At 42.0% G+C, this 26,599-nt stretch overlaps 4 protein-coding genes across 6 annotated transcripts; 3 read left to right on the top strand and 1 right to left on the bottom strand.

The window, feature by feature from the left end:
• Positions 1–5,686: 5,686 nt before the first annotated feature.
• Positions 5,687–6,982, top strand: LOC125573529 (uncharacterized protein K02A2.6-like). Its single transcript, XM_048734009.1, has one exon. The coding sequence runs from the start codon at positions 5,687–5,689 to the stop codon at positions 6,980–6,982; it is 1,296 nt and encodes a 431-aa protein (XP_048589966.1).
• A 2,510-nt stretch (positions 6,983–9,492) lies between these two features.
• Positions 9,493–11,263, top strand: LOC5502339 (probable ATP-dependent RNA helicase ddx56). Of its 2 annotated transcripts, XM_032370600.2 has the most exons (6): positions 9,493–9,687; positions 9,942–10,004; positions 10,098–10,154; positions 10,485–10,538; positions 10,654–10,906; positions 11,025–11,263. In XM_032370600.2, exons 1-6 carry the CDS (start codon positions 9,552–9,554, stop codon positions 11,056–11,058), a joined length of 597 nt encoding a protein of 198 aa, XP_032226491.2. In that variant the 5' UTR covers positions 9,493–9,551; the 3' UTR covers positions 11,059–11,263. The 2 variants fall into 2 exon arrangements, with proteins under 2 accessions (XP_032226491.2, XP_032226492.2); XM_032370601.2 differs by lacking the exon at positions 9,942–10,004 and having other exon boundaries at positions 9,494–9,687.
• A 6,391-nt stretch (positions 11,264–17,654) lies between these two features.
• On the bottom strand, positions 17,655–20,474 carry LOC5497364 (beta-1 adrenergic receptor). Its single transcript, XM_048734008.1, has 2 exons — positions 19,800–20,474; positions 17,655–18,305 (listed from the first exon to the last, which is right to left on the bottom strand). The coding sequence occupies exons 1-2, from the start codon at positions 20,409–20,411 to the stop codon at positions 17,895–17,897; spliced, it is 1,023 nt and encodes a 340-aa protein (XP_048589965.1). The 5' UTR covers positions 20,412–20,474; the 3' UTR covers positions 17,655–17,894.
• A 3,873-nt stretch (positions 20,475–24,347) lies between these two features.
• On the top strand, positions 24,348–26,116 carry LOC116609269 (probable ATP-dependent RNA helicase ddx56). Of its 2 annotated transcripts, XM_048734410.1 has the most exons (6): positions 24,348–24,539; positions 24,794–24,856; positions 24,950–25,006; positions 25,338–25,391; positions 25,507–25,759; positions 25,878–26,116. In XM_048734410.1, the coding sequence occupies exons 1-6, from the start codon at positions 24,404–24,406 to the stop codon at positions 25,909–25,911; spliced, it is 597 nt and encodes a 198-aa protein (XP_048590367.1). In that variant the 5' UTR covers positions 24,348–24,403; the 3' UTR covers positions 25,912–26,116. The 2 variants fall into 2 exon arrangements, with proteins under 2 accessions (XP_048590367.1, XP_048590368.1); XM_048734411.1 differs by lacking the exon at positions 24,794–24,856.
• The last annotated feature ends 483 nt before the right edge of the window (positions 26,117–26,599 follow it).

The following is a 26,599-nucleotide window of genomic DNA, read 5'->3' as shown; positions in this document are numbered from 1 at the left end:
CGTCATGTTTCTGATCAGCGGCATTGCCCATTAGGCATTTCACATCGGAGTTTGATGGAAAAATCAATCTGAAGTGATAAGCGACAACATAATATTTTTTTTTTGCTTTTTTTTATTCATGGAATTTTATTTAATGTGATATTAAAGTTTCTCAGTCTTTGGACGTCCGCCTCTGGGATACTCCGCTGATCATAACATTTATTGATCGTGCGCTCGAAAGCGTATTTCCGCGGTGTCGCTCGCCTGCGCGTCGGGGAGACCTTCTATAGTTTCTTTGCCCAGGAAGGGCCAGTGCTCATAAGCTAATATATACACCTTTTGTGTTGACTGATCGAGGTATTTTTGGGGAATGTAGGATCCTTCTCTTTACTGAGATTTATTTATTGGACCAACCAAATGGATCCAGGCCTTATTCAATAATTAAAATTATGCAGTACATCAAAGTTAACAAACACAATTTCTGGTGTAAATATGGCTGTCAAAGTTGTCAAGAGTCTAATGGTAAATTCTTATGTCCCATCATAGAAGTTCCATTATGAATATTTTTTTAATAAAAACAATACTCCGACAAGCTTTGCTCTTGTGCAGAATATGTCATGGACATGGATTCGAAATAATATATTTAGACTGTTTAGACGCCATACTGTGATTATTATGTATCGATTTAGTGGTGATTCTCTTCTTCATTGGACAGAATATCCAGAAAAATGAAATTAAAATCCAAAAATATATCTCCTTTCATGCATTACATATTGGTGCACCCACCCTTTACCATATGGTGGCCTTGTTGTTGGTGGTCTACTCCAAAATGAATGCAATGAAGAAAAAACAAATTGATTTTGGAAGCAAATCCTAAAAAAAACATCTAAGGCATCACTGACAGTGCTAAAATGCTAACTTCTAATTTCAAACCAAACCCTTTCATTGATCTATGTTTGGGGTAGAGGGGAAGCAAAGAATATAAATTGACTAAAAAATAGTCGACGGGAGAGGAGATATAAAGGAAATTGACTCAACTTGAAAGGTTTGGTGAAAAAATATAACAGTAATGAAAATAATTTGATTGAGCATTTCTTGACATTTCCCCTTTCACATTATCTTAACCCTTTCACCACCACAGGCCTCTAAAGAGGCCATGTCTATGCTATCCATGCTATGTGAACAGAATTCTATTATTGAAAAAGAACAAGGTTGTTGCTAGTGTTATAAAGTTAAGGTATCTTGTTGCTTTTTTGGGTTTTGTGTAGTATATTAATAAAAGTTCCATTAATGTACATTTGTAAAGCTACATTTTGACAAGTTTTGTCCTTGCGAAGAACAAGTAATGGATGAAACAGGATTTCAAAGATAGAATATAGTTTCAGACACAATTTTAGATAAGATGCAATACAGAAGTTTTAATGTACCATTTTAAGTGGTGATTTTCCATCCCCATGGGAATTAATATCTACAAATATACACCCAGTAATGCATTATATTTTGATGTTTTTGGGAACCCTGGATCCAACCTCCAATGAAATAAATCTTTACCTCTAGAATAAATGTAATGGGAAAAAGACTTGGAGAGGAAATCCTAAAAAGAAGATTTCTAATTTAAAAATCAAATCTGTTCATTAATTTATTTTTGGTGTAGAGGGGAAATAGCAAAAAAAACATCAATTGCATAAAAATAGTCAACAGGGAGAGGGAAAAGGAAGACACCAGCCATAAGGTTCCGATGTCTCAACCACCGAAAGACAAAGACGCGACCTGAGCCGAGAAATCTTATAAGAGTCAACTTTAGCTAATGATTGCTAAACATCACTTAAAAGCTTTTGAGGTAATAAACTGTGGGGCAGGTACGATATCAAATGCCTCTCTTCAAGGCTACTCTGTGTGCAAAGTAATCTAAGGTGAGTGACTAAGTTTTGATACATAAAACTTCTTCCCTGAACCTAATCTTGGATAGAGTCATGAAGTCGATATTGAAAAAAAAGAAAAGCTGATGTCTTTTTTATTGTTAACAACATCATAAGGCCCCTTTCAAACGATAGTTGATGATATGTGATAGCAGTTAATGACAGTTGGAAGCACCAAACGTTATCTTTTAAAAGCCCACTTTCAAGTCGCTTTTGTTTTGAAATAAGAATCAATATTGACAAATATTTAAGCCGTATGGGTTACTGTTCACTGCTGGATATTCTAATTATCATCATCATCATCATCATCATCATCAGCTCAAAAGTCACTTCCAGGGGATGAAAATTAAGTTGGTACAGGAGGCCTCCAAAAACTCACACCTTTTGGGTTAGATCAAGAACAGCTACAACGGAAAGAAGCTTTAATGCTTTAAACACTTCAAAATGAACCCAACCATCAAACCAGACATCAGATAACTTATTTTAGAACTTGAATAAATTAAAATTCTTATTGATTTTGATTAATCCCACGGAAAAAATTGAAAAGATTGAGGAAGGGGGGGGGGGGGGGGGGTCACAGTGCCGGTTTTGGGGATTAAAACTAAGCTTTTCACTTCCAGAGGGGGAAAGAATTCTTGAAGGAGGCCTCTTCGAATCATATTTTTATTTTCGTGAGAAAAATAGGCAAACTACTGTTCAGTCTTACAAGCCTGTTTCGTGGTTACCCACTCATCAGGGGATTTATAAATCCCCTACACATCAAGATATATCCCGCTCTACATACGTGTATCGAGCACTCTTATATGAACGACTAAACTTACGCATTATGTATTATATTATATATGGATTATATTATTATTATTAGATAGATTATATGTATTATATTATATATGGATAAATTTAGGCAGTGCCTAAATCTATATATATTAACCAAGAGAACTATGACAGACGGTACACCAGCCGTAAGGTTGTGACAAGTTGCGTGACAGAGCACGTGCTCAGAACGTGACCCAGGACCCATATAGATTGTGCAAGACTCATGGCTCGTTTCACCGTTGAATAAACGTCTACAAAACTTCTTATTATCCTCTTCCTACATGGTGGCCGCGGTTAACTATGGCCTCAGGATATGTCTTACCGCCGCCGGCGCCGCTGGAGATACACAATAGCAATGCTGCTGACAAATGGAAGCGATTTGTGCTCGCTTGGAAAAACTACTCGTTGGCGACTGGGTTGAACGAGAAAGTTGAAGCCGTACAAGTAGCTACGTTGCTAACAGTTATCGGTGAAGAGGCGAGAGAAGTCTACTCGACATTTACCCTGACCGAAGGAGAGACAGACAAGATAGAGCCTGTCATAAAGAAATTCGCCGAGTACTGTCAACCAAGAAAGAACGTGCCGTTCGAAAGATTCCGTTTCAACCAGCGAATGCAAGAGCCTGGAGAGTCCTACGAGCACTATAGAACAGCGCTGAGAAAATTGGCCGAGTCCTGCGAGTTTGATACGATTACGCCAGACGAAATACTTCGAGATCGGTTGTTATTTGGAATACATGACACGAAGGTCAGAGAAAGGTTGTTACGCGAGTCCAAATTAACACTAGCGAAAACAGATGAAATTTGCCGAGCGGCTGAGAGTATGCTTGCTCAGATGAAAATAGTCAAAGATACATCTGAGACAGACGTCAATGCCGTGAGTAAATTCGAGTCGAAGAAACCCAACATCAAAAATTATCGGCGAAAGCAACGAGGTCAAGGCAAACAATGTGACAACTGTGGATACCAACATATGGCAAATCAGGAATCGTGTCCCGCACGAGGAAAGGACTGCCGGAAGTGCGGAGCGAAAAATCACTTTGCCAATAGATGCAAACAGGAAGTCAAGGCTACCGAAGTCGAAGAAACAGATATGTATCCTGAGGAGACATATCAAACGGAGGAAGTATTGGCCGTCTGGTTGGATGATTCGCAGCTGGTCACATTTCAATCAGAGTCTGGAAGTTTCATCCGTTTCCAACCTGATACTGGTGCACAATGCAATGTGTTGCCAGTGCACATATACAAGCAGGCGTGTAACGACCACAAGCTAGTAAAAGTGAAACCCGTGCAAACGTCCTTAGTGGCGTATGGGGGATCAAAGATCAAAGTCGTCGGGCATGTCACCATTAGAGTGTGGAGAAACCATGTATCGTGCCAGCTGGATTGTCGCCTTGTTGACAGCCATGAAATCCGCCCGATTCTGGGGCGTAAGGCATGCCTTGGCATGAACATTATACAGTACAATGACAACGACCAGTTTCACAAACCGCAGACAGATGGAGCGACAGTGTTCACCGTTGACCCCAAACCAGGAGCTGCACTAACAAGAGAAGAAATATTGGCTAAGTTCCCAGCAGTGTTCAGTGACGGGGTTGGCAAACTTGATGGAGAATACACCATCAGACTAGACACAAACGCTCAACCAGTACAACACGCACCACGTAGAGTTGCAGTAGCCCTAAGACCCCAGCTCAAGAAAACCTTGAATGATCTAGTGGACAAAGAGATAATAGCACCGGTGACCACACCCACCTCGTGGATCAGCTCTATGGTAGTAGTTCCCAAGAAAGATGGAAAACTGCGAATATGCCTAGACCCAAAGGATCTCAACAAAGCCATCCAGAGGGAAAACTATCCCCTACCAACCATAGAAGAGGTTGCAACACGATTACACGGTGCCAAGGTGTTCACGTTGTTGGATGTCCGCAACGGTTTCTGGCACGTCCAGCTAGAGGAAGAGTCGACCTATCTAACAACTTTCCATACACCGTTTGGCCGATACCGATGGAAGAGAATGCCTTTCGGGATCTCCTCAGCACCAGAAGTGTTTCAAAGAAAGATGCATGAATTTGCCGAAGGTCTGACTGGAACCGAAGTTGTTGCTGATGATTTCCTGGTAGTGGGCTATGGCGAGAGCTACGAGGAGGCAACGGCGGATCACGACAGGAACCTCCTGGCATTCCTAAACCGTTGTGATCAACGGGACATACACCTGAATCCCGACAAGATGAGACTTAGGAAATCAGAGTTACTCTTCATTGGCCACATAGCAACTGACAAGGGACTTAAAGTCGACCCTGCTAAAGTGCGAGCAATTGTGGACATGCCCTCACCGACCGACAAGCTTGGGGTACAGCGTCTGTTAGGCCTAGCCCAATACCTTGCAAAGTTCCTGCCCCAGCTGTCAGACATCACAAAGCCGCTGAGGGATCTCACACAGAGCGACGTGCAGTTCATCTGGGATGATGCGCAACAGTCTGCGTTTGAAAAGCTAAAGGATGCCGTTACAGTCACTCCAGTATTGCGGTACTACAACCTAGACGAGGAGATTACACTTCAGTGCGATGCGTCGCAGAGCGGATTGGGTGCCGCATTACTACAGAATGGCCAACCAGTAGCCTACGCATCACGTGCACTCACGCCCGCTGAGACGCGTTATGCACAGATTGAGAAGGAGCTGCTCGCGATTGTTTTTGCGTGTGACCGTTTCCATACGTACGTCTACGGCCGCGAAGTCGTCAACATCGAGACTAATCACAAGCCTTTGGAACCAATCTTCATCAAACCTCTGGCGACTGCTCCGAAACGCCTACAACGAATGCTGCTGAGTCTGCAGAGTTACAGTCTCAATGTGAAGTACAAGAAAGCAAAGATCTTTACTTGGCTGACACCCTAAGCAGAGCTTACCTACCCGAAGTCAACGCCTGGGAGTGTACCAGGGAGCTGGAGGAGATTGACCATCGATCATGGATGCCAGTGAGAGAAGAGACTTGGCAGCAACTCAAAAATGCAGCAGTAGATGATGCGGTGCAACAAAACCTTCGAGAGGTTATAAAGAGAGGTTGGCCAGAGAGCAAAACAGACCTGCCGGAGTGCGTGCATCCTTACTTTGATATTCGAGACGAGCTAACTGTCCAAGAAGAACTCATCTTTAAAGGCCAACAGTTGGTGGTTCCTAGAGCCCTGAGGAAGGAGCTTATGGAAAAGACACACTCATCCCACATCGGTATAGAAGGCTGCATAAGACGAGCAAGAGACACGTTTTTCTGGCCGCGGATGACTGTCGAGTTGAAGGAGTACATCACAAAATGCGAAGTATGTTTGACTCATCGCAGTGGCCAACGAAAGGAGCCAATTCTCCAACATGAGTTTGTCGCTCGACCTTGGGGAAAGGTCTCAGCTGACCTCTGTGAGCTCGACAACCGAACACTGCTAGTGGTCAGTGACTACTTCAGCAACTACATAGAAGTGGCCCGGCTTAACACAGTGACGTCACGAGCAATAATAAAGGAGCTGAAGGCAATATTTGCCAGGTTTGGCATCCCAGACACCCTTATAACCGACAATGGACCGCAGTTCGCATCAGCGGAGTTTAGTGTATTTGCCAAGACCTGGATGTTCGAACACAAGACGTCATCCCCAAGATATGCCCAAGCAAATGGGAAAGCGGAAAATGCTGTACAGACAGTAAAGAGGCTGTTTAAAAAATGCAAGACATCCGGGGGGTCAGAATTCCAAGCATTTCTCGACTGGCGGAATACTCCGACTGCTGGAATCGGAACTAGCCCGGCCCAGCGCCTTTTCGGACGTCGATGCAAAACACTTCTCCCTGTGGCTGGTTCCCTACTACAGCCTAGCTACAACACTGAAGAGGACACCAGGAAGTTGATAGGTACCAAGCAACGCCAGAAGTTTTATTACGATAAGCACAGCAAGCCCCTGGAGCCCATCGCTGTCGGCGAAACTGTGCGCATGAAGCTACCAGGACAAGACACGTGGACGCCTGGTACGTGTTTAGGTCAAGCCGGACCTAGGAGCTACAACGTCGAGACTGAAGGTACCACCTACCGACGAAACCGCCGACAGTTGATCAGCACTGGAGAAACAAACAGCCAAGTACCTGATGTTCTGGAATCACCAGAACCCGATGATGCTCAGCAGCAACCCAGCCAGGTTGCCATGCCACCAGATTCTTCACAGGCTATAACAAGGCCTCGGCGGGAGGTGAAGCCTCCTGCATGGCTCAAAGACTATGTGCCAAAATAACATTGAAACTGTTAGGACACTGAACATTAGTAATAATCCATCGTATGATTTTAGTTGTAAAATTTCGATTTTTTACCCTTTGATTATTATAATGTTGTTTTAACCAACCGTTAGCGTTACTGTTAAAAGAGGGAAGATGTGACAAGTTGCGTGACAGAGCACGTGCTCAGAACGTGACCCAGGACCCATATAGATTGTGCAAGACTCATGGCTCGTTTCACCGTTGTATAAACGTCTACAAAACTTCTTATTATCCTCTTCCTACAAAGGTTTTTGTGTCTCAACCATCGAAAGACAAGATGCGACCTGAGCCGAAAAATCTTACAAGAGTCAATTTCAGCTAATGATTGCTTAACATCTCTTAAAAGCTTTTGAGGTAATGAACCGTGCGGCAGGTACGATATTTAACGCCCCCTTATTTAAGGCTACTCTATATGCATAGTATTCTTAGGAGAGTAACTAAGTTTTGATATAAAACTCCTTCCCTGAACCTAATTTTGAATAGAATCATGAAGTCGATATTGATAAAAAAGAAAGGCTGATGTCTTAAGTCGCATTTGTTTGAAATTAGAATCAATATTGACAAATATTCAAGCCATATGGGTTACTGTGTACTGCCAAGAGACCATGAAATAAGAGAACGAATCCCCGTGGCCCTTGATGTCGTCCATGAAAGCTTTTTTTAGATTGCGCGAGCTTGTCAATCATAGCATCCATACATGGTTCGTCGCTCCATATTTGGTTATGGGCACCACGAGCTAGTACAATTTCACACCAAATTTTCCCTCTGCACTTCTTTACTTCGTTCGCTACCTGTTTTTATCCTTTTAGCTGCTCTTCAAGGCTCAAGATCATAATGCTACTCATGGGGTGGTGTCCTGTTATCTGTTAAGTTATCTAATGTTCAGTTATCTAAATGTTATATAAATAATTGAACGAGAAGACGTCGGGGAGACGGTGAATTTGGAGTTCATTCAAGATGCATCGTGCAGACTCCTAAAAAGTTCTTTTTCTCTGCAATTCGGTGAGATAGAATACCTAGGCATTCTCAGAGTCTATGTTATGTATTTTAATACAAGAAGGCCTTTATATTTCTTTGATTTATAACATTTTTAGATGAATGAACTTTAATTCTTCACGCAAATGTTTAGAAATCATGTCACTAAAGAAACCCTTGTCACTGGAATAAGATTTACTTCATTATAAGGATTGAAATCTTTTATTTGTAATATCGGTGTGAATATAATGGTATTAAGTTCTGGATTTATCTTTTTCATTAAACGAGAATTGGAAAAGAATTGTGTTTTGTAAACACAGATTTATGATTGATTGTTGTGTTATAATTTGCGAATCAGCAGTGAAAACTTTTACTGGGGAAGTTGAACCCAGAGCCTAAAACACGCACTTTATGCATTTCAATGTCCCAGAAACGGTTGATTGGCTCCAGCGTACTCTATGCTGATTCGCAAATTGTAACACAACAACTGCTTGTTCTAAAAATAGTTTTTACGGACGCAATCATTGGAACATACCCTAATACGGAGGATTCGTTCTCTTACATCATGGTCTCTCGGTACTGCTGAATATTCTAATCATCGTCTTCATCATCATCTTCATCCTCATCATCATCAGCTCAAAAGTCACTTCCAGGTGTTGAAAATTAAGTTGGTGCAGGGGGCCTCCGAAAATTCCCACGGTCCCATTTCTGGAACCGCAAAGCTATTTTTGTCATGGTATGTAACGCTCTTCAGGAACACCTAAAACGGAAAGAAGCTTTAATGCTTTAAACACTTCAAAATAAACCCACCCATCACACCAGACATCAGACAACTTATCAGAACTTGAATAAATTAACATTCTTATTGATTTTGATGTATCCAATGGAAAAAATTGGAAACTTTGAGGAAGGGGGGGTCTAAGTGCCGTTTTTGGGGGTTAAAACTCAGCTTTTCACTTCTAGAGGGAGTAAGTATTCTTGTGGGAGGCCTCCTGGAATCATAGTGTTATTTTCGTGACGCAACCCATACTACATCTTCGATAATTAAAAATAAAGCTTTCGTGCTTTGAATAGCAGCACTTCAAATTACTCAGTATCTTGAAATATCTGAAATGTTTCAAAGAAGTGATGCACTTTCTATAATGATATTTTTAAATGGATAATTCTCAAATACAATGGCACGTTCCTGTTGTCCAGGTTGCGTGGGTTGCAAGGCTAGTTGACGTCCTGCTCACGAGAACCCTTTCTTGTATTTACCAAGCATCTTAGAATATAATAATCGAACAATATAAATTATTGCTCTAACTCATCTATAACTATGAATGCAGACATGTTCCTGTTTCTATTTAAATCCTACCATAAATTATTACTGGAATTAACATTTCAAGTATTTTGTTGACGTTCCACTCTAGGGATGGCTTTGTCTATTCTATTTAAACCCCCTAAATGGTTAATGGCCACTCCAAAGTTTCTGCAACAGTTCTCTTTAAATGAGGTATAAAAAAGCACGACTTCACAGCCTCTGCACCCATTTGAACGAGGTGCACCCAAGAGAGTGTTCCCTGAGCCAAGATGTCGCACAAGATACTGCTACTGTTCCTGCTCGGCTTCGTGGCCTTAGCACTATCAGCTCCTGCTACCACCGAAGAGGAGCTCAGCCCTGCCGCCCAAGACGAGACCAAGGACGAGCCCCTCCAGGAGGATGATGGTACGTGGTCCTCGGACTTTAAATGCGTAAAATACATTAAAGCCCTCAACACGTGTGTGTGAATTAGCGCGAAGAAAACACGAAGGCAGCGAAGATTGTCGGCCAGTTTCTTCCTTCTCTGTGTTTTCCTCCTCGCTGATTTACGCACCGCGCAATTTCTTTGCTAGCGAAAAGCCGACCTTAGATCTGACGAGTCACACAAATCAATAAGGGAGTGTCCTCTTTACTATATGTTATTGATATTTAATATGTAGAGCAACTCTCGGAGGCTGAGGAGACAGAGAAAGATGACGAAGAGGCCAATCAAGTTTTTCAAGGTCGAACTGTTCTGTTTTATTAAGCCAATCTCAGCTCTTGAGGAGTTCATAAGATCTCTAACATTCCTTTTCCGCGTTTTTCCAACGATCCAGGTGAGGAAGATGAAGAGACCCAAGAGGAGCCCGAGGACGATTCAGAGGGTGGAACCGGTGTGTATTACATAGCCGTAAGAAATCGCTCAATTACAATGTTACACGCATTTATCTTTCTATTTTTTTTTTTACTATAATGATGTTAAGAGAAGGAGGCAATAGAATAGGACGCGTTGGCAAATATTGACGGATTTCGCAAGTTCCTAGTTTAGGCTAAGCAATGATAAACAGCAACTACCCTCTAGTACCTTCCCTCAAATTCAACTCAATTCAGTAAAAAAAACATCATTAAAATAAACACGTTTTCAGCGTCGGCAGGAAGGCGTCGCGTGCTGATGAACCACCATTTGTATCAACGTGTCTGAAACACGCGTTCTTTATTCACAGAAAACGATGAGAACCCAGGAGAAGCAGAAAACGAGGTAGCTGAAGTGGAGAAAGGTAAAGTCTACGTTAATAGTTTAATAATTTAGATTTTTATCCAGCCATACTCTATATAATCCTCCAATGAATGCGTATATCTTATGGATTTTTTTAATGAATGCACCCTCAACAGACGAGAATGTTCCTGAGAAAAGACATCATCTCTATCGTAGCTGCCGTCGCGTGTGTCGTCGCTACAGATATTGCAAATCGTTTTTGTTTATAAAGCACAAGTGTCACTATAAGTACCACTGCTACCTGAAGTGTTCTTGCAAAGTTAAATACTACCACTGCCGTTATCGTCGCCGCTGCGTCTGGAGGTACAAATACTACCACGGAAAGCCCCGCCGTTACCGCCACTGCTACCGATACTGCTATCGTCGAATGTAAGTACACCATAGAACCGCTGCTAAATCTTTCCCGAACCGGACGATCATAAAACGTTCACTTGAAGGGGAAGAACATGAAAGTTGCACTCCTAATCTTCGTGATTTTGCCTTGTAGTCTTAAGTACAGAAAGGTCCCTTGCCGGGGATAGATTTCACACTGGTTGCCATGGAAACGATTGGAACACAAAGAACGGAACACAAGGACTGAACACCGGACCTGACAGCGAAAATTTTGTTGATTTTTTTACTCTAAATACTGACATGATTTTTAATTTCTATATAATTGTAAGATTTTTATAAGTGTAAAAATAAGTTTGTAAGGGACGAGCAATGAAATAAAACATGAACATTCAACATTCCTCGCTTTCCTTGTGTGGCATTCGAGGGGTCTCGTCAGCACCGCTCAACGCGCTCCTCGACAACAATTAAACTCCCCTTAAAGCAACCAGTCTACACATAGCCTTCCCGCATGAAGCTCTAGGTGCAAGGACCTTTAAAACCAAAGAGAATAGAAAATATTAATGCGGGAGCCTTGTGGCATGCAAACTTGCCAGATTGAGGGGGGTGGCCAAAGTACTCAGATTCTCGCGCTATCCAACTAAAAGCTATGACTATAGTAGAGCAAACAAAGGCGCCTCCCCCCTCCCCCCAAAAATGGAAGATAATGAGAGGGGTCAGCAAGTGGTCCCACATTGTTGTCATAAGATTAGGATTATCATCGATATCGGATATTAGGATCATTGTATATCATAAGATTAGGATTATCATCGATGTCGGATATTAGGATCATTGTATATCATAAGATTAGGATTATCATCGATATCGAATATTAGGATCATTGTATATCATAACATTAGGATTATCATCGATATCGAATAAAAGAAAAGAAAGATGTTGTCATTTCAATAAAGATGGTACCTGCTTAACTCTATTCAGACTTGGGGGGGGGGGGGGGGCTCTGTAAGCCCTCCCTCCAGGAAAATTACTATAACTTCTGAACCATAACAGTTAAGAGACTAAAACTTGGTGATTTTTCCTAAAATCTATCTGCGGACATTTCGATGCCATTGACATGTCGAGGAGACGCTCCATGTTACCATGGCAACCGTATTTTCACAAATGTGGACTTTAGAAGGACACTAGCATACAAACACTGGCACCAGTCGGGCCAAGACGGGACGCTAGCACAGTCTATTACCCGTGCAGTTCGGCAACCATGGACAGCTGTTTCGTCTTTATTAGGACTCGTCAGCATGGCATAGCCGGTTTGCCTCAGTTAAACTTCATCGGCAAAAAAAACTGCAGGGCGACTTCGAGTAGAACGAAGTGCTTTAAACCACAGCTCAGATCCATGTGGGATCTAGAGCTGCGACCGGGCTAGCGTGATGCCAATTGTGCGGATCACGCATGCGACCTTTGCTAGTCTAAAACTCCGTCGGATAGCCAAACTATCCTTGCGAGTATGTATACATAAATGTGGACTTTAGAAGCACACTAGCATACACACATTGGCACCAGTCGGGCCAAGACGGGACGCTAGCACAGTCTATTACCCGTGCAGTTCGGCAACCATGGACAGCTGTTTCGTCCTTATTAGGACTCGTCAGCATGGCATAGCCGGTTTGCTTCAGTTAAACTTCATCGGCAAAAAAACTGCAGGGCGACTTCGAGTCGAACGAAGTGCTTTAAACCACAGCTCAGATCCATGTGGGATCTAGAGCTGCGAACGGGCTAGCGTGATGCCAACTGTGGGGATCACGCATGCGACCTTTGCTAGTCTAAAACTCCGCTAAATTACAACAAGTTACAGAAACCAATCAGTAACAAGTCACAGGCTCCCCAGAGCAGAGTTTACTCGAATCAGCATGAATGCAGCTTGGGGTTTGTTGTTGTTGTTTAAATCTGCCGATTTATCGGGTACTGCGCTAAAAAATGTAAATAAATATAAATAAATATGCACGGATCACTAAAATTTCGGGGGGTGGGGGGAGGTCTGGAGGTTGTCTCCTATTTGTTTGGATGAGTATTTTTCTCCAATATTTTTTTTGAGTGAGTCATTTCTTATTAAGAAAAAAAGAAGGTGTTGCGCGAAAAGTGGATGGCGTCTTTGCTTACAAATTGCTATCTTTGTTAACAAGGGCTACCGCGCGACTATTAAGACTGAATATTAAAGTGATTTTGCCAATAGATGTTTGTTTTAAGTAATGGTTCGTGTAAGAACTACGGTACCCTGCGGCAACGCATGCGCAGAAGTAGCTAAAAAACTTCAGTAAAATCCTGCCCTCTGATTGGCTAAAATACATCTTCGGGTGTTTTCCGTATCTTATCCATTGATTGACAAACATTTAAATTAAGAATAAAACAAAGGTTGCATTGTTACGACTTATCCCCGAGTTTTGTCCGAATCGTATGTTCGGAAGTTACATTTCTGACCTAGCGCTCACGCCGCCATTTTGAATTCTACATGCTTCCTCCTCGATATATTAAGACAAGTCTCTCGCTATTCATTATCTCTTCAAAAATAGTTTGAAAATCTATTGTATATACTTTAAAGAAACGCTTCTGAGTTCTGTTTGCTTGCAAACTTTGTCCGAGAAGTTAGAAAAGCTTGTTATGGTGCTCAAAAGGCAGGCATGTTGCTGCCCAAACCACGAGGCTTGGTGTGGCAGTAAGCCTTCAGATGTGGAACAGAGGTCCCTGAGAAAGGCGAACAGAGTAGAGAAAGTTTTCTTGGAGCTAGATGACAAAGGCAAAAAGGGCTGGTCTAGAAGCATTTGCATATAATGTCGACAGCGAGTCGATTTGGAGCTTGGAAACAAACGCATGAAAACTTCACACGAGGTGAGAAAAATGATCTTTCTCAAAGTCAATGTTCTGTCGCTTGCCGTATAGATTCTGCTGTTTCTGTACTGTCTTGACCAGTCTTGATCCTCCTTTTTAATTTGTTATTTATTTCGGAAATCAAAATTGCAGAGCTGTAGAGATGAAACTGCCTCAAGTTCCAGCGTGTTTTTCCAACCGGAAATCTCTGAGACCAGCGCCGCTGCTGAAGCCGCGTTAGAACCATTCCAGGTAAAAAATTCATAGGTCAATAAGTACTTGAGAGACAAATAATTGGTTCAGAAGGGAACGAAATATTTTACTCGTTCTATTTTACTAAAAGAGTTTTATTACGGGAAAGTTGTCATTTGAGTTTACGATGTGAATATGTAAATATAAGTTATGTGAGCCTGATTTATAAGCTGGGTGAAATGTAAATACCAACAAGCCCGAATGTATTCCTTAAATGTAGCGAAACATCCTGGGGTTTGACACCCTGAAATTGAGGTACAGCAAACTCCCGTCTAAGTGAAAGAATTGTAAGCGGATAACTTAACAAAATGCAGGGTTTTGTCTTCCTTTCCATTCAAACAATGTCTTTCTTTATTTTCATTAGCTGACAGCCCTTGTAACACTGTTTTTAGTTCCTGACGTGTCTGCTTCTGAGGGAGTTGACTGTAGTTGCCTTGTATTTTTTATAAGTTCTGATATTCAAGAAATGAAGTTGAGAAGGAATCTTAAGTTTGTGTGTACTTTTTTCACAGGACATTGAGGAAACCTCTGCACTAGGGCAAATTTTGCCGTCATCAGTTGATGCTGTACGACTCATGAAAGCATCAACTAAACTAAGAGACATAGAACTAAAGGACATAGAACGATGCATTGAAGTAGAAGATACGGCGTTTGGTGAAGCGAAGATATTTTTTTTAGAAAATTGTAAAATATAAATATCAGCAATAACCCGCAATTGTCAGTAAGAGCAGTGGAATGCTTATGCGGATGCAAAAAGCTGAAAGAAATAGTGAATATAAATGCAGCCCGTCTGGAGCCAGAAGAATTACAATTTCTTCGCAGAAATTTTCCGTGAGTTTCATGGCCTACTATGTATCGAAGACGGAGACCCCGATTATAAGCTGGACACTCTCGACTTCATCAATGAGCTTATGGAATAAACCTTGCTTGCGGCTTGTTTTAAGAAAATATTATGCGTTCTGTCTGTGTCGATGAAATAACAATTAGAGGACTGCTACTACTGTGAATTCCAGTAAACTTTATTGCTGTGGCTTGTATGCGATAATAGTTGTATTGAGGATCGAATAAAGCAAAATTGGTAACTTTATTTAAAGGCGTGAATCATTTTAGTTGTCAATCTTAACATGAAAATCGTTGTCAAAAATCTTTGAAAGAAAAAGTGACTTTCTTTGGAAAGCTAAATTCTACCGCACTAACAGGCTTATGGAAATGTGAGACCATATTTTCACACGTTTAGCCAGCGGAATGTTTGCTTTGGCAAGAGACAAAGCGCAAAATTGTAATAAGTGAAGTATAAAAAGCTATCAGCAGATATCCGAAAGGGATTTCTCCATGCTCCGAACATACGATTTTAGCAAAAATGCAAAGGTTGAAAGCTTTCTTACTTCGAACCTAAGCCCCCTAATGAATATGAGTGCAAGAGCACTTATTTCAGAGAAATGTGACTCCAAAGTTCAAATTTGGCGGGCAGAGCGTCTTGAACCAATAAGCATAGCAATATTAATTAGATTAGTTAAAAAGATAACGAACCCCTATTGCCGCAGGACCTATCGATTCACCGTAGTTCTTACACGAAGCATTACTTAAATTGTATCGTGTAAAATGCCTGTACCATTCCATGTTGCGCTTAAATTGACTCTTTTGACATACCAGCAAGCTCTAACGCGAACAGTTGTTGTTGCAAGCTGATCCTTGTAACACTTCCTTTAATCGTTTTCCCGCCTAGAAGTGTGAAGTTCCCGGATGATCGAGCACGCGCCTAACAACCGGATCGCTAAGTAACGAGAAATATCTCAACACCCTGTAAACATTGACCCTCTATAATTTATAGGTAAAAGATTATGCGACAACAATAAAAGGAAACTACACTAATATATATAATAATATATAGAGGATATACCCGTAACTTCAAAGCTCTGTTTTCACCAGTGATGCTAGCAGGGTTTTTTTTAGTGAAAACGAGTTGTGAAAAAAGTGAATTATCTCTGTCAGTACGTCATGGATGGCCCCACGGCCAGTACTTCATGAATGGTTAAATTAAGGGAGAGTACTAGTTCATGCGGTCACAAATAAAGTACTGTCCTCGTTGAACTTCTCGTCAAACTCGGTCGTTATCTTGAAAGACTGGAAGGCTTGAGGTCGGAATTGGTCGGAATTGGTCAGTTATTGTCACCTGACATCAATCTAAGTTGTTTCTTTTTCACTTCGCACAACGAAGCGCAAGCACAAAGGCAATAAAAAAAAGAAAACAAAGATATCTTGCGCTTGTTGCTGCTTCGACTGGTTTAAAAGCTAAAAATGACACCTTTGTTCTTGTGTTTAGGTGAGGGCGGGAAAAGTTTGTTTCAGGTGCCCACTTTAAAATAATTTGAAGAAATCTCAAACCATCCCCCCCAAAAGGTAAATATCGCAATAGTTCTCTCAAATCGGCCTATGGAAATAACATCTCTTCAATATTTATAAATAAGATAAATAAAGTGCGATGTTTACTGAGTCTGGGAGTTACCGAGTTAAGCCCCAGTTATTTTGATTGCAAAATGTAGTGAGTGGATACTTCTTTCACTCGGAATACAAAATGTCGGCTGGTAGAGTCTAATGCTCGAGGTACAAGATGGCGGCTGGTAGAGTCTAATGCTTGGGGTACAAGATGGCGGCTGGTAGAGTCTAATGCTCGAGGTACAAGATGGCGGCTGGTAGAGTCTAATGCTTGGGGTACAAAATGGCGGCAGTTAGAGTCTAATGCTTAGGGTACAAGATGGCGGCTGATAGAGTTTAAGGTTCGGGGTACAAGATGGCGGCTGGTAGAGTCTAAGGTTCGGGGTACAAGATGGCGGTTGATAGAGTCTAATGATTGGGGTACAAGATGGCGGCTGATAGAATCTAAGGTTCGGGATACAAGATGGCGGCTGATAGAGTCTAATGCTTGGGGTACAAGATGGCGGCTGGTAGAGTCTAAGGTTCAGGGTACAAGATGGCGGCTGGTAGAGTCTAAGGCTCGGGGTACAAGATGGCGGCTGGTAGAGTCTAATGCTCGAGGTACAAGATGGCGGCTGGTAGAGTCTAATGCTTGGGGTACAAAATGGCGGCTGTTAGAGTCTAATGCTTGGGGTACAAGATGGCGGCTGTTAGAGTCTAAGGTTCGGGGTACAAGATGGCGGCTGATAGAGTCTAATGATTGGGTTACAAGATGGCGGCTGATAGAGTCTAAGGTTCGGGATAAAAGATGGCGGCTGATAGAGTCTAATGCTTGGGGTACAAGATGGCGGCTGGCAAAGTCTAAGGTTCAGGGTACAAGATGGCGGCTGGTAGAGTCTAAGGCTCGGGGTACAAGATATGCTGGCTGGTAGAGTCTAAGGCTCGGGGTACAAGATGGCGGCTGGTAGAGTCTAAGGCTAGGGGTACAAGATGGCGGCTGGTAGAGTCTAATGCTTGGGGTACAAGATGGCGGCTGGTAGAGTCTGAGGCTCGGGGTACAAGATGGCGGCTGGTAGAGTCTAATGCTTGGGGTACAAAATGGCGGCTGGTAGAGTCTAAGGCTCGGGGTACAAGATGGCGGCTGGTAGAGTCTAAGACTCGGGGTACAAGATGGCGGCTGGTAGAGTCTAAGGCTCGGGGTACAAGATGGCGGCTGGTAGAGTCTAAGGCTCGGGCTACAAGATGGCGGCTGGTAGAGTCTAAGACTCGGGGTACAAGATGGCGGCTGGTAGAGTCTAAGGCTCGGGGTACAAGATGGCGGCTGGTAGAGTCTAAGGCTCGGGCTACAAGATGGGGGCTGGTAGAGTCTAAGACTCGGGGTACAAGATGGCGGCTGGTAGAGTCTAAGGCTCGGGGTACAAGATGGCGGCTGGTAGAGTCTAAGGCTCGGGCTACAAGATGGCGGCTGGTAGAGTCTAAGGCTCGGGGTAGGGCCTCTTCACCCTGTCGACCCCCGTTTGGGTCTTGGCGATTGCCTGGGAATGGACTCAGCTGTTATCGGTGCCACGTTCGTAGCTGTTTTCAGAGAACAGCATGCGCGCAGTGCTTGATAGGTAGCCCGACGGAAGCGGCGACTCATTACACTGTACAGAACCGGGTTGATTGCGCATGACAGAAACGCCAAGAAGATATAGGTGACATACAACTCCCGTGGGACCACTCCCCCGGGGAGAGCGGAGTCAACCAATTCGACTAATATAGAAGGGATCCAGCATGAGCCGAAGCCGAGGACGATCGCGAAAAGCGTGTTTGTTGACTGGATTTCTTCTACAGAAACATGGCGAGCCGTGTTGTTTGATGCGTTGCGCTGTTGGGAAGCCTGTGGTACCTGGAGAGTGTTCGTAAAATCCTGGCAAAACAAAACAAAGCGAAACAACAATTTATCGCTTTAATTCATACTTACGTTTTCGAACGACGCTCTAGACATGTACCAAAGGTGATGTGCGCAGTGCTCGTCATTTACACACCAGGTGATGTGCGCAATGCTTGTAATGTACACACTAGGTGATGTACGCAGTGCTAGTCATTTACACACCAGGTGATGTGCGTAATGCTTGTAATGTACACACTAGGTGATGTGCGCAGTGCTCGTCATTTAAACACCAGGTGATGTGCGCAATGCTTGTAATGTACACACTATGTGATGTGCGCAGTGCTCGTCATGTACACACTAGATGATGTGCGCAGTGCTCGTCATGTACACACTAGGTGATGTGCGCAGTGCTCGTCATGTACACACTAGGTGATGTGCGCAGTGCTCGTCATGTACACACTAGGTGTTGTGCGCAGTGCTCGTCATGTACACACTAGAGAGCTTAAGCAAGTCAACACAAACGGCATCAAAAACGGCGCGCGCGCTCAGTAATTGCTGAAAAACGGCGTTGACGTCCGTGACAGGAAATCTCGAAAGGCATTTTCCCTATTTTTACGTTCTACGCGCGCGATCAAGGACGTCAACGCTGTTTTTCAGCAATTTGTGAGCGCGCGCGCCGTTTTTGATGCCGTTCGTGTTGACTTGCTTAAGCTCTCTACTATGTGATGTGCGCAGTGCTCGTCATGTACACACTTAGGTGATGTGCGTAGTGCACGTCATGTACACACTAAGTGATGTGCGCAGTGTTCGTCATGTACACACTATTTGATGTGCGCAGTGCTCGTCATGTACACACTGTGATGTGCGCAGTGCTCGTCATGTACACACTATGTGATGTGCGCAGTGCTTTTCATGGACACACTAGGTGATGTGCGCAGTGCTCGTCATGTGCACACTAGGTGATGTGCGCAGTGCTTTTCATGTACACTCTAGGTGATGTGCGCAGTGCTTGTCATGTACACACTAGGTGATGTGCGCAGTGCTTGTCATATACACACTAGGTGATGTGCGCAGTGCTCGTCATGTTCACACTAGGTGATGTGCGCAGTGCTCGTATTATCATACTAGGTGATGTGCGCAGTTCTCGTCATGTACACATTAGGTGATGTGCGCAGTGCTCGTATTATTATACTAGGTGATGTGCGCAGTTCTCGTCATGTACACATTAGGTGATGTGCGCAGTGCTTGTCATGTACATACTAGGTGATGTGCGCAGTGCTCGTCATGTACATACTAGGTGATGTGCGCAGTGCTCGTCATGCACATACTAGGTGATGTGCGCAGTTCTCGTCATGTACACATTAGGTGATGTGCGCAGTGCTTGTCATCTACACACTATGTGATGTGCGAAGTGTTCGTCATGTACATACTAGGTGATGTGCGCAGTTCTCGTCATGTACACACTAGGTGATGTGCGCACACCAGATGATGTGTACAGTCATTTAGACAGGCCATAAATGACTGTCTTACCTCCGTAGCAGAACGTAGACGTTTCTTGTGGTGTCGTATAACCGCATAAACTTTTGCATAACATACCACTATGACGCACAACGGTAGCGCTATATAACAAATAACTGAATACAAAGTGTACACAATATTTTCAGCAAACTCTGTCAATGTTATAAAACAAGCTGCGCGATTGGCCTGAAAGCGGAAAGTAACCTGTTCAGAAATCTGCGGTAGAGTAACACTCGCTAGCGCAAACACCCACACAGCGCACAGCATAAACAGCGTGGACTTCCTCGTAAATACACGTCGATACACCTCCGGTCTCACCACGCAAAAGTATCGATTGAGCGCGGTCAACGCCATGCTGTGCAGTGACACGAATCCTAGGAACAGAAGCCAGAACCCCTGGACTTTGCAGAGGAACTCCCCGAAGATCCACTTTCCCGTTAGAAGGACACCGCAAGTCAGCGGCATGCCGATAAGGGCCTGGAGGATATCTGAGACTGCTAAGCCAACTATCAATACATTTGTGGTGTTTCGGCGAAGACCGTTCGTTTGGATGATAACATAGCATATCAGGATGTTACCAAATAGTGACAAACAGTTGATCACTAGAAAGAGTGTCGCTTCCATGCCAACTCTAGTTGTGCTTCTACAAAGAAGCTCCTCATCATATCGCTGTCCCCAAGGTTCCGACCAGTTTTTTTGACATGTTCGAGTTTCTTGTTAATAGCAGCAGTTCAACCTCGAAAAGATAAAGTCTGGTCAGAAAATAAAGTCTATTGTTATATAATTGAGATAGTTTAACATTTATCTAGGCGACCGCGGTAACAGAAAAAGAAAAAAAAAGACTGATGGCAAGCAGATCAATAAACGTTATATTTATGTTGTACACAAACACTCTTTTTGTTTTATAAGGATCTTTTTTTACAATATTGTTATTGTTTTCTTTTTGGTGGGTTCCGTTATACAGTGCAGTATAGGCCTAGACACACATTAATACCTTCATATTGTTATCTCCTAATGTGCTATTGTATAAGAAACGCGTTGTGTGCTGTTATTGTTTTAAATGTTAAAAAGAATAAAAATGCAAACAATTTTGTCAGAAAATATAATTCATTTTCAATTCTTCGATTTTTCGTAATCGTTGATAATCGATTGATAATCCGATGTCTCAACCATCGAAAGACAAAGACGCTACCCGAGCAGAGAAATCTTATAAGAGTCAACTTTAGCTAATGATTGCTAAACATCACTTAAAAGCTTTTGAGGTAATAAACTGTGGGGCAGGTACGATATCAAATGCCTCTCTTCAAGGCTACTCTGTAATCAAAGTAATCAAAGGTGAGTGACAAGTTTTGATACATAAAACTTCTTCCCTGAACCTAATCTTGGATAGAGTCATGAAGTCGATATTGAAAAAAAAGAAAAGCTGATGTCTTTTTTATTGTTAACAACATCATAAGGCCCCTTTCAAACGATAGTTGATGATATGTGATAGCAGTTAATGACAGTTGGAAGCACCAAACGTTATCTTTTAAAAGCCCACTTTCAAGTCGCTTTTGTTTTAAAATAAGAATCAATATTGACAAATATTTAAGCCGTATGGGTTACTGTTCACTGCTGGATATTCTAATTATCATCATCATCATCATCATCATCATCAGCTCAAAAGTCACTTCCAGGGGATGAAAATTAAGTTGGTACAGGAGGCCTCCAAAAACTCACACCTTTTGGGTTAGATCAAGAACAGCTACAACGGAAAAAAGCTTTAATGCTTTAAACACTTCAAAATGAACCCGACCATCAAACCAGACATCAGATAACTTATTTTAGAACTTGAATAAATTAAAATTCTTATTGATTTTGATTAATCCCACGGAGAAAATTGAAAAGATTGAGGAAGGGGGGTGGCGGGGGGGTCACAGTGCCGGTTTTGGGGATTAAAACTAAGCTTTTCACTTCCAGAGGGGGAAAGAATTCTTGAAGGAGGCCTCTTCGAATCATATTGTTATTTTCGTGAGAAAAATAGGCAAACTACTGTTCAGTCTTACAAGCCTGTTTCGTGGTTACCCACTCCTACTCATCAGGGGATTTATAAATCCCCTACACGTCAAGATATATCCCGCTCTACATACGTGTATCGAGCACTCTTATATGAACGACTAAACTTACGCATTATGTATTATATTATATATGGATTATATTATTATTATTAGATAGATTATATGTATTATATTATATATGGATAAATTTAGGCAGTGCCTAAATCTATATATATTAACCAAGAGAACTATGACAGACAGTACACCAGCCGTAAGGTTTTTGTGTCTCAACCATCGAAAGACAAGATGCGACCTGAGCCGAAAAATCTTACAAGAGTCAATTTCAGCTAATGATTGCTTAACATCTCTTAAAAGCTTTTGAGGTACCGTGTGGCAAGGTACGATATTTAACGCCCCCTTATTTAAGGCTACTCTATATGCATAGTATTCTTAGGAGAGTAACTAAGTTTTGATATAAAACTCCTTCCCTGAACCTAATTTTGAATAGAATCATGAAGTCGATATTGATAAAAAAGAAAGGCTGATGTCTTAAGTCGCATTTGTTTGAAATTAGAATCAATATTGACAAATATTCAAGCCATATGGGTTACTGTGTACTGCCAAGAGACCATGAAATAAGAGAACGAATCCCCGTGGCCCTTGATGTCGTCCATGAAAGCTTTTTTTAGATTGCGCGAGCTTGTCAATCATAGCATCCATACATGGTTCGTCGCGCCATATTTGGTTATGGGCACCACGAGCTAGTACAATTTCACACCAAATTTTCCCTCTGCACTTCTTTACTTCGTTCGCTACCTGTTTTTATCTTTTTAGCTGCTCTTCAAGGCTCAAGATCATAATGCTACTCATGGGGTGGTGTCCTGTTATCTGTTAAGTTATCTAATGTTCAGTTATCTAAATGTTATATAAATAATTGAACGAGAAGACGTCGGGGAGACGGTGAATTTGGAGTTCATTCAAGATGCATCGTGCAGACTCCTAAAAAGTTCTTTTTCTCTGCAATTCGGTGAGATAGAATACCTAGGCATTCTCAGAGTCTATGTTATGTATTTTAATACAAGAAGGCCTTTATATTTCTTTGATTTATAACATTTTTAGATGAATGAACTTTAATTCTTCACGCAAATGTTTAGAAATCATGTCACTAAAGAAACCCTTGTCACTGGAATAAGATTTACTTCATTATAAGGATTGAAATCTTTTATTTGTAATATCGGTGTGAATATAATGGTATTAAGTTCTGGATTTATCTTTTTCATTAAACGAGAATTGGAAAAGAATTGTGTTTTGTAAACACAGATTTATGATTGATTGTTGTGTTATAATTTGCGAATCAGCAGTGAAAACTTTTACTGGGGAAGTTGAACCCAGAGCCTAAAACACGCACTTTATGCATTTCAATGTCCCAGAAACGGTTGATTGGCTCCAGCGTACTCTATGCTGATTCGCAAATTGTAACACAACAACTGCTTGTTCTAAAAATAGTTTTTACGGACGCCATCATTGGAACATACCCTAATACGGAGGATTCGTTCTCTTACATCATGGTCTCTCGGTACTGCTGAATATTCTAATCATCGTCTTCATCATCATCTTCATCCTCATCATCATCAGCTCAAAAGTCACTTCCAGGTGTTGAAAATTAAGTTGGTGCAGGGGGCCTCCGAAAATTCCCACCTTTTGGATTAGATATTTCTGGAACCGCAAAGCTATTTTTGTCATGGTATGTAACGCTCTTCAGGAACACCTAAAACGGAAAGAAGCTTTAATGCTTTAAACACTTCAAAATAAACCCACCCATCACACCAGACATCAGACAACTTATCAGAACTTGAAAAAATTAACATTCTTATTGATTTTGATGTATCCAATGGAAAAAATTGGAAACTTTGAGGAAGGGGGGGTCTAAGTGCCGATTTTGGGGGTTAAAACTCAGCTTTTCACTTCTAGAGGGAGTAAGTATTCTTGTGGGAGGCCTCCTGGAATCATAGTGTTATTTTCGTGACGCAACCCATACTACATCTTCGATAATTAAAAATAAAGCTTTCGTGCTTTGAATAACAGCACTTCAAATTACTCAGTATCTTGAAATATCTGAAATGTTTCAAAGAAGTGATGCACTTTCTATAATGATATTTTTAAATGGATAATTCTCAAATACAATGGCACGTTCCTGTTGTCCAGGTTGCGTGGGTTGCAAGGCTAGTTGACGTCCTGCTCACGAGAAACCTTTCTTGTATTTACCAAGCATCTTAGAATATAATAATCGAACAATATAAATTATTGCTCTAACTCATCTATAACTATGAATGCAGACATGTTCCTGTTTCTATTTAAATCCTACCATAAATTATTACTGGAATTAACATTTCAAGTATTTTGTTGACGTTCCACTCTAGGGATGGCTTTGTCTATTCTATTTAAACCTTCTAAATGGTTGATGGCCACTCCAAAGTTTCTGCAACATTTCTCTTTAAATGAGGTATAAAGAAGCACGACTTCACAGCCTCTGCACCCATTTGAACGAGGCGCACCCAAGAGAGTGTTCCCTGAGCCAAGATGTCGCACAAGATACTGCTACTGTTCCTGCTCGGCTTCGTGGCCTTAGCACTATCAGCTCCTGCTACCACCGAAGAGGAGCTCAGCCCTGCCGCCCAAGACGAGACCAAGGACGAGCCCCTCCAGGAGGATGATGGTACGTGGTCCTCGGACTTTAAATGCGTAAAATACATTAAAGCCCTCAACACGTGTGTGTGAATTAGCGCGAAGAAAACACGAAGGCAGCGAAGATTGTCGGCCAGTTTCTTCCTTCTCTGTGTTTTCCTCCTCGCTGATTTACGCACCGCGCAATTTCTTTGCTAGCGAAAAGCCGACCTTAGATCTGACGAGTCACACAAATCAATAAGGGAGTGTCCTCTTTACTATATGTTATTGATATTTAATATGTAGAGCAACTCTCGGAGGCTGAGGAGACAGAGAAAGATGACGAAGAGGCCAATCAAGTTTTTCAAGGTCGAACTGTTCTGTTTTATTAAGCCAATCTCAGCTCTTGAGGAGTTCATAAGATCTCTAACATTCCTTTTTCGCGTTTTTCCAACGATCCAGGTGAGGAAGATGAAGAGACCCAAGAGGAGCCCGAGGACGATTCAGAGGGTGGAACCGGTGTGTATTACATAGCCGTAAGAAATCGCTCAATTACAATGTTACACGCATTTATCTTTCTATTTTTTTTTTTTACTATAATGATGTTAAGAGAAGGAGGCAATAGAATAGGACGCGTTGGCAAATATTGACGGATTTCGAAAGTTCCTAGTTTAGGCTAAGCAATGATAAACAGCAACTACCCTCTAGTACCTTCCCTCAAATTCAACTCAATTCAGTAAAAAAAACATCATTAAAATAAACACGTTTTCAGCGTCGGCAGGAAGGCGTCGCGTGCTGATGAACCACCATTTGTATCAACGTGTCTGAAACACGCGTTCTTTATTCACAGAAAACGATGAGAACCCAGGAGAAGCAGAAAACGAGGTAGCTGAAGTGGAGAAAGGTAAAGTCTACGTTAATAGTTTAATAATTTAGATTCTTATCCAGCCATACTCTATATAATCCTCCAATGAATGCGTATATCTTATGGATTTTTTTAATGAATGCACCCTCAACAGACGAGAATGTTCCTGAGAAAAGACATCATCTCTATCGTAGCTGCCGTCGCGTGTGTCGTCGCTACAGATATTGCAAATCGTTTTTGTTTATAAAGCACAAGTGTCACTATAAGTACCACTGCTACCTGAAGTGTTCTTGCAAAGTTAAATACTACCACTGCCGTTATCGTCGCCGCTGCGTCTGGAGGTACAAATACTACCACGGAAAGCCCCGCCGTTACCGCCACTGCTACCGATACTGCTATCGTCGAATGTAAGTACACCATAGAACCGCTGCTAAATCTTTCCCGAACCGGACGATCATAAAACGTTCACTTGAAGGGGAAGAACATGAAAGTTGCACTCCTAATCTTCGTGATTTTGCCTTGTAGTCTTAAGTACAGAAAGGTCCCTTGCCGGGGATAGATTTCACACTGGTTGCCATGGAAACGATTGGACCACAAAGAACGGAACACAAGGACTGAACACCGGACCTGACAGCGAAAATTTTGTTGATTTTTTTACTCTAAATACTGACATGATTTTTAATTTCTATATAATTGTAAGATTTTTATAAGTGTAAAAATAAGTTTGTAAGGGACGAGCAATGAAATAAAACATGAACATTCAACATTCCTCGCTTTCCTTGTGTGGCATTCGAGGGGTCTCGTCAGCACCGCTCAACGCGCTCCTCGACAACAATTAAACTCCCCTTAAAGCAACCAGTCTACACATAGCCTTCCCGCATGAAGCTCTAGGTGCAAGGACCTTTAAAACCAAAGAGAATAGAAAATATTAATGCGGGAGCCTTGTGGCATGCAAACTTGCCAGATTGAGGGGGGTGGCCAAAGTACTCAGATTCTCGCGCTATCCAACTAAAAGCTATGACTATAGTAGAGCAAACAAAGGCGCCTCCCCCCTCCCCCCAAAAATGGAAGATAATGAGAGGGGTCAGCAAGTGGTCCCACATTGTTGTCATAAGATTAGGATTATCATCGATATCGGATATTAGGATCATTGTATATCATAAGATTAGGATTATCATCGATGTCGGATATTATGATAATTGTATTTCCATAAGATTAGGATTATCATCGATATCGAATATTAGGAT

Source organism: Nematostella vectensis, chromosome 11 (genome assembly GCF_932526225.1).
Source record: "Nematostella vectensis chromosome 11, jaNemVect1.1, whole genome shotgun sequence".
Taxonomy (NCBI): Eukaryota; Metazoa; Cnidaria; class Anthozoa; order Actiniaria; family Edwardsiidae; genus Nematostella; species Nematostella vectensis.
This window is presented reverse-complemented; position numbering and strand designations above follow the sequence as displayed.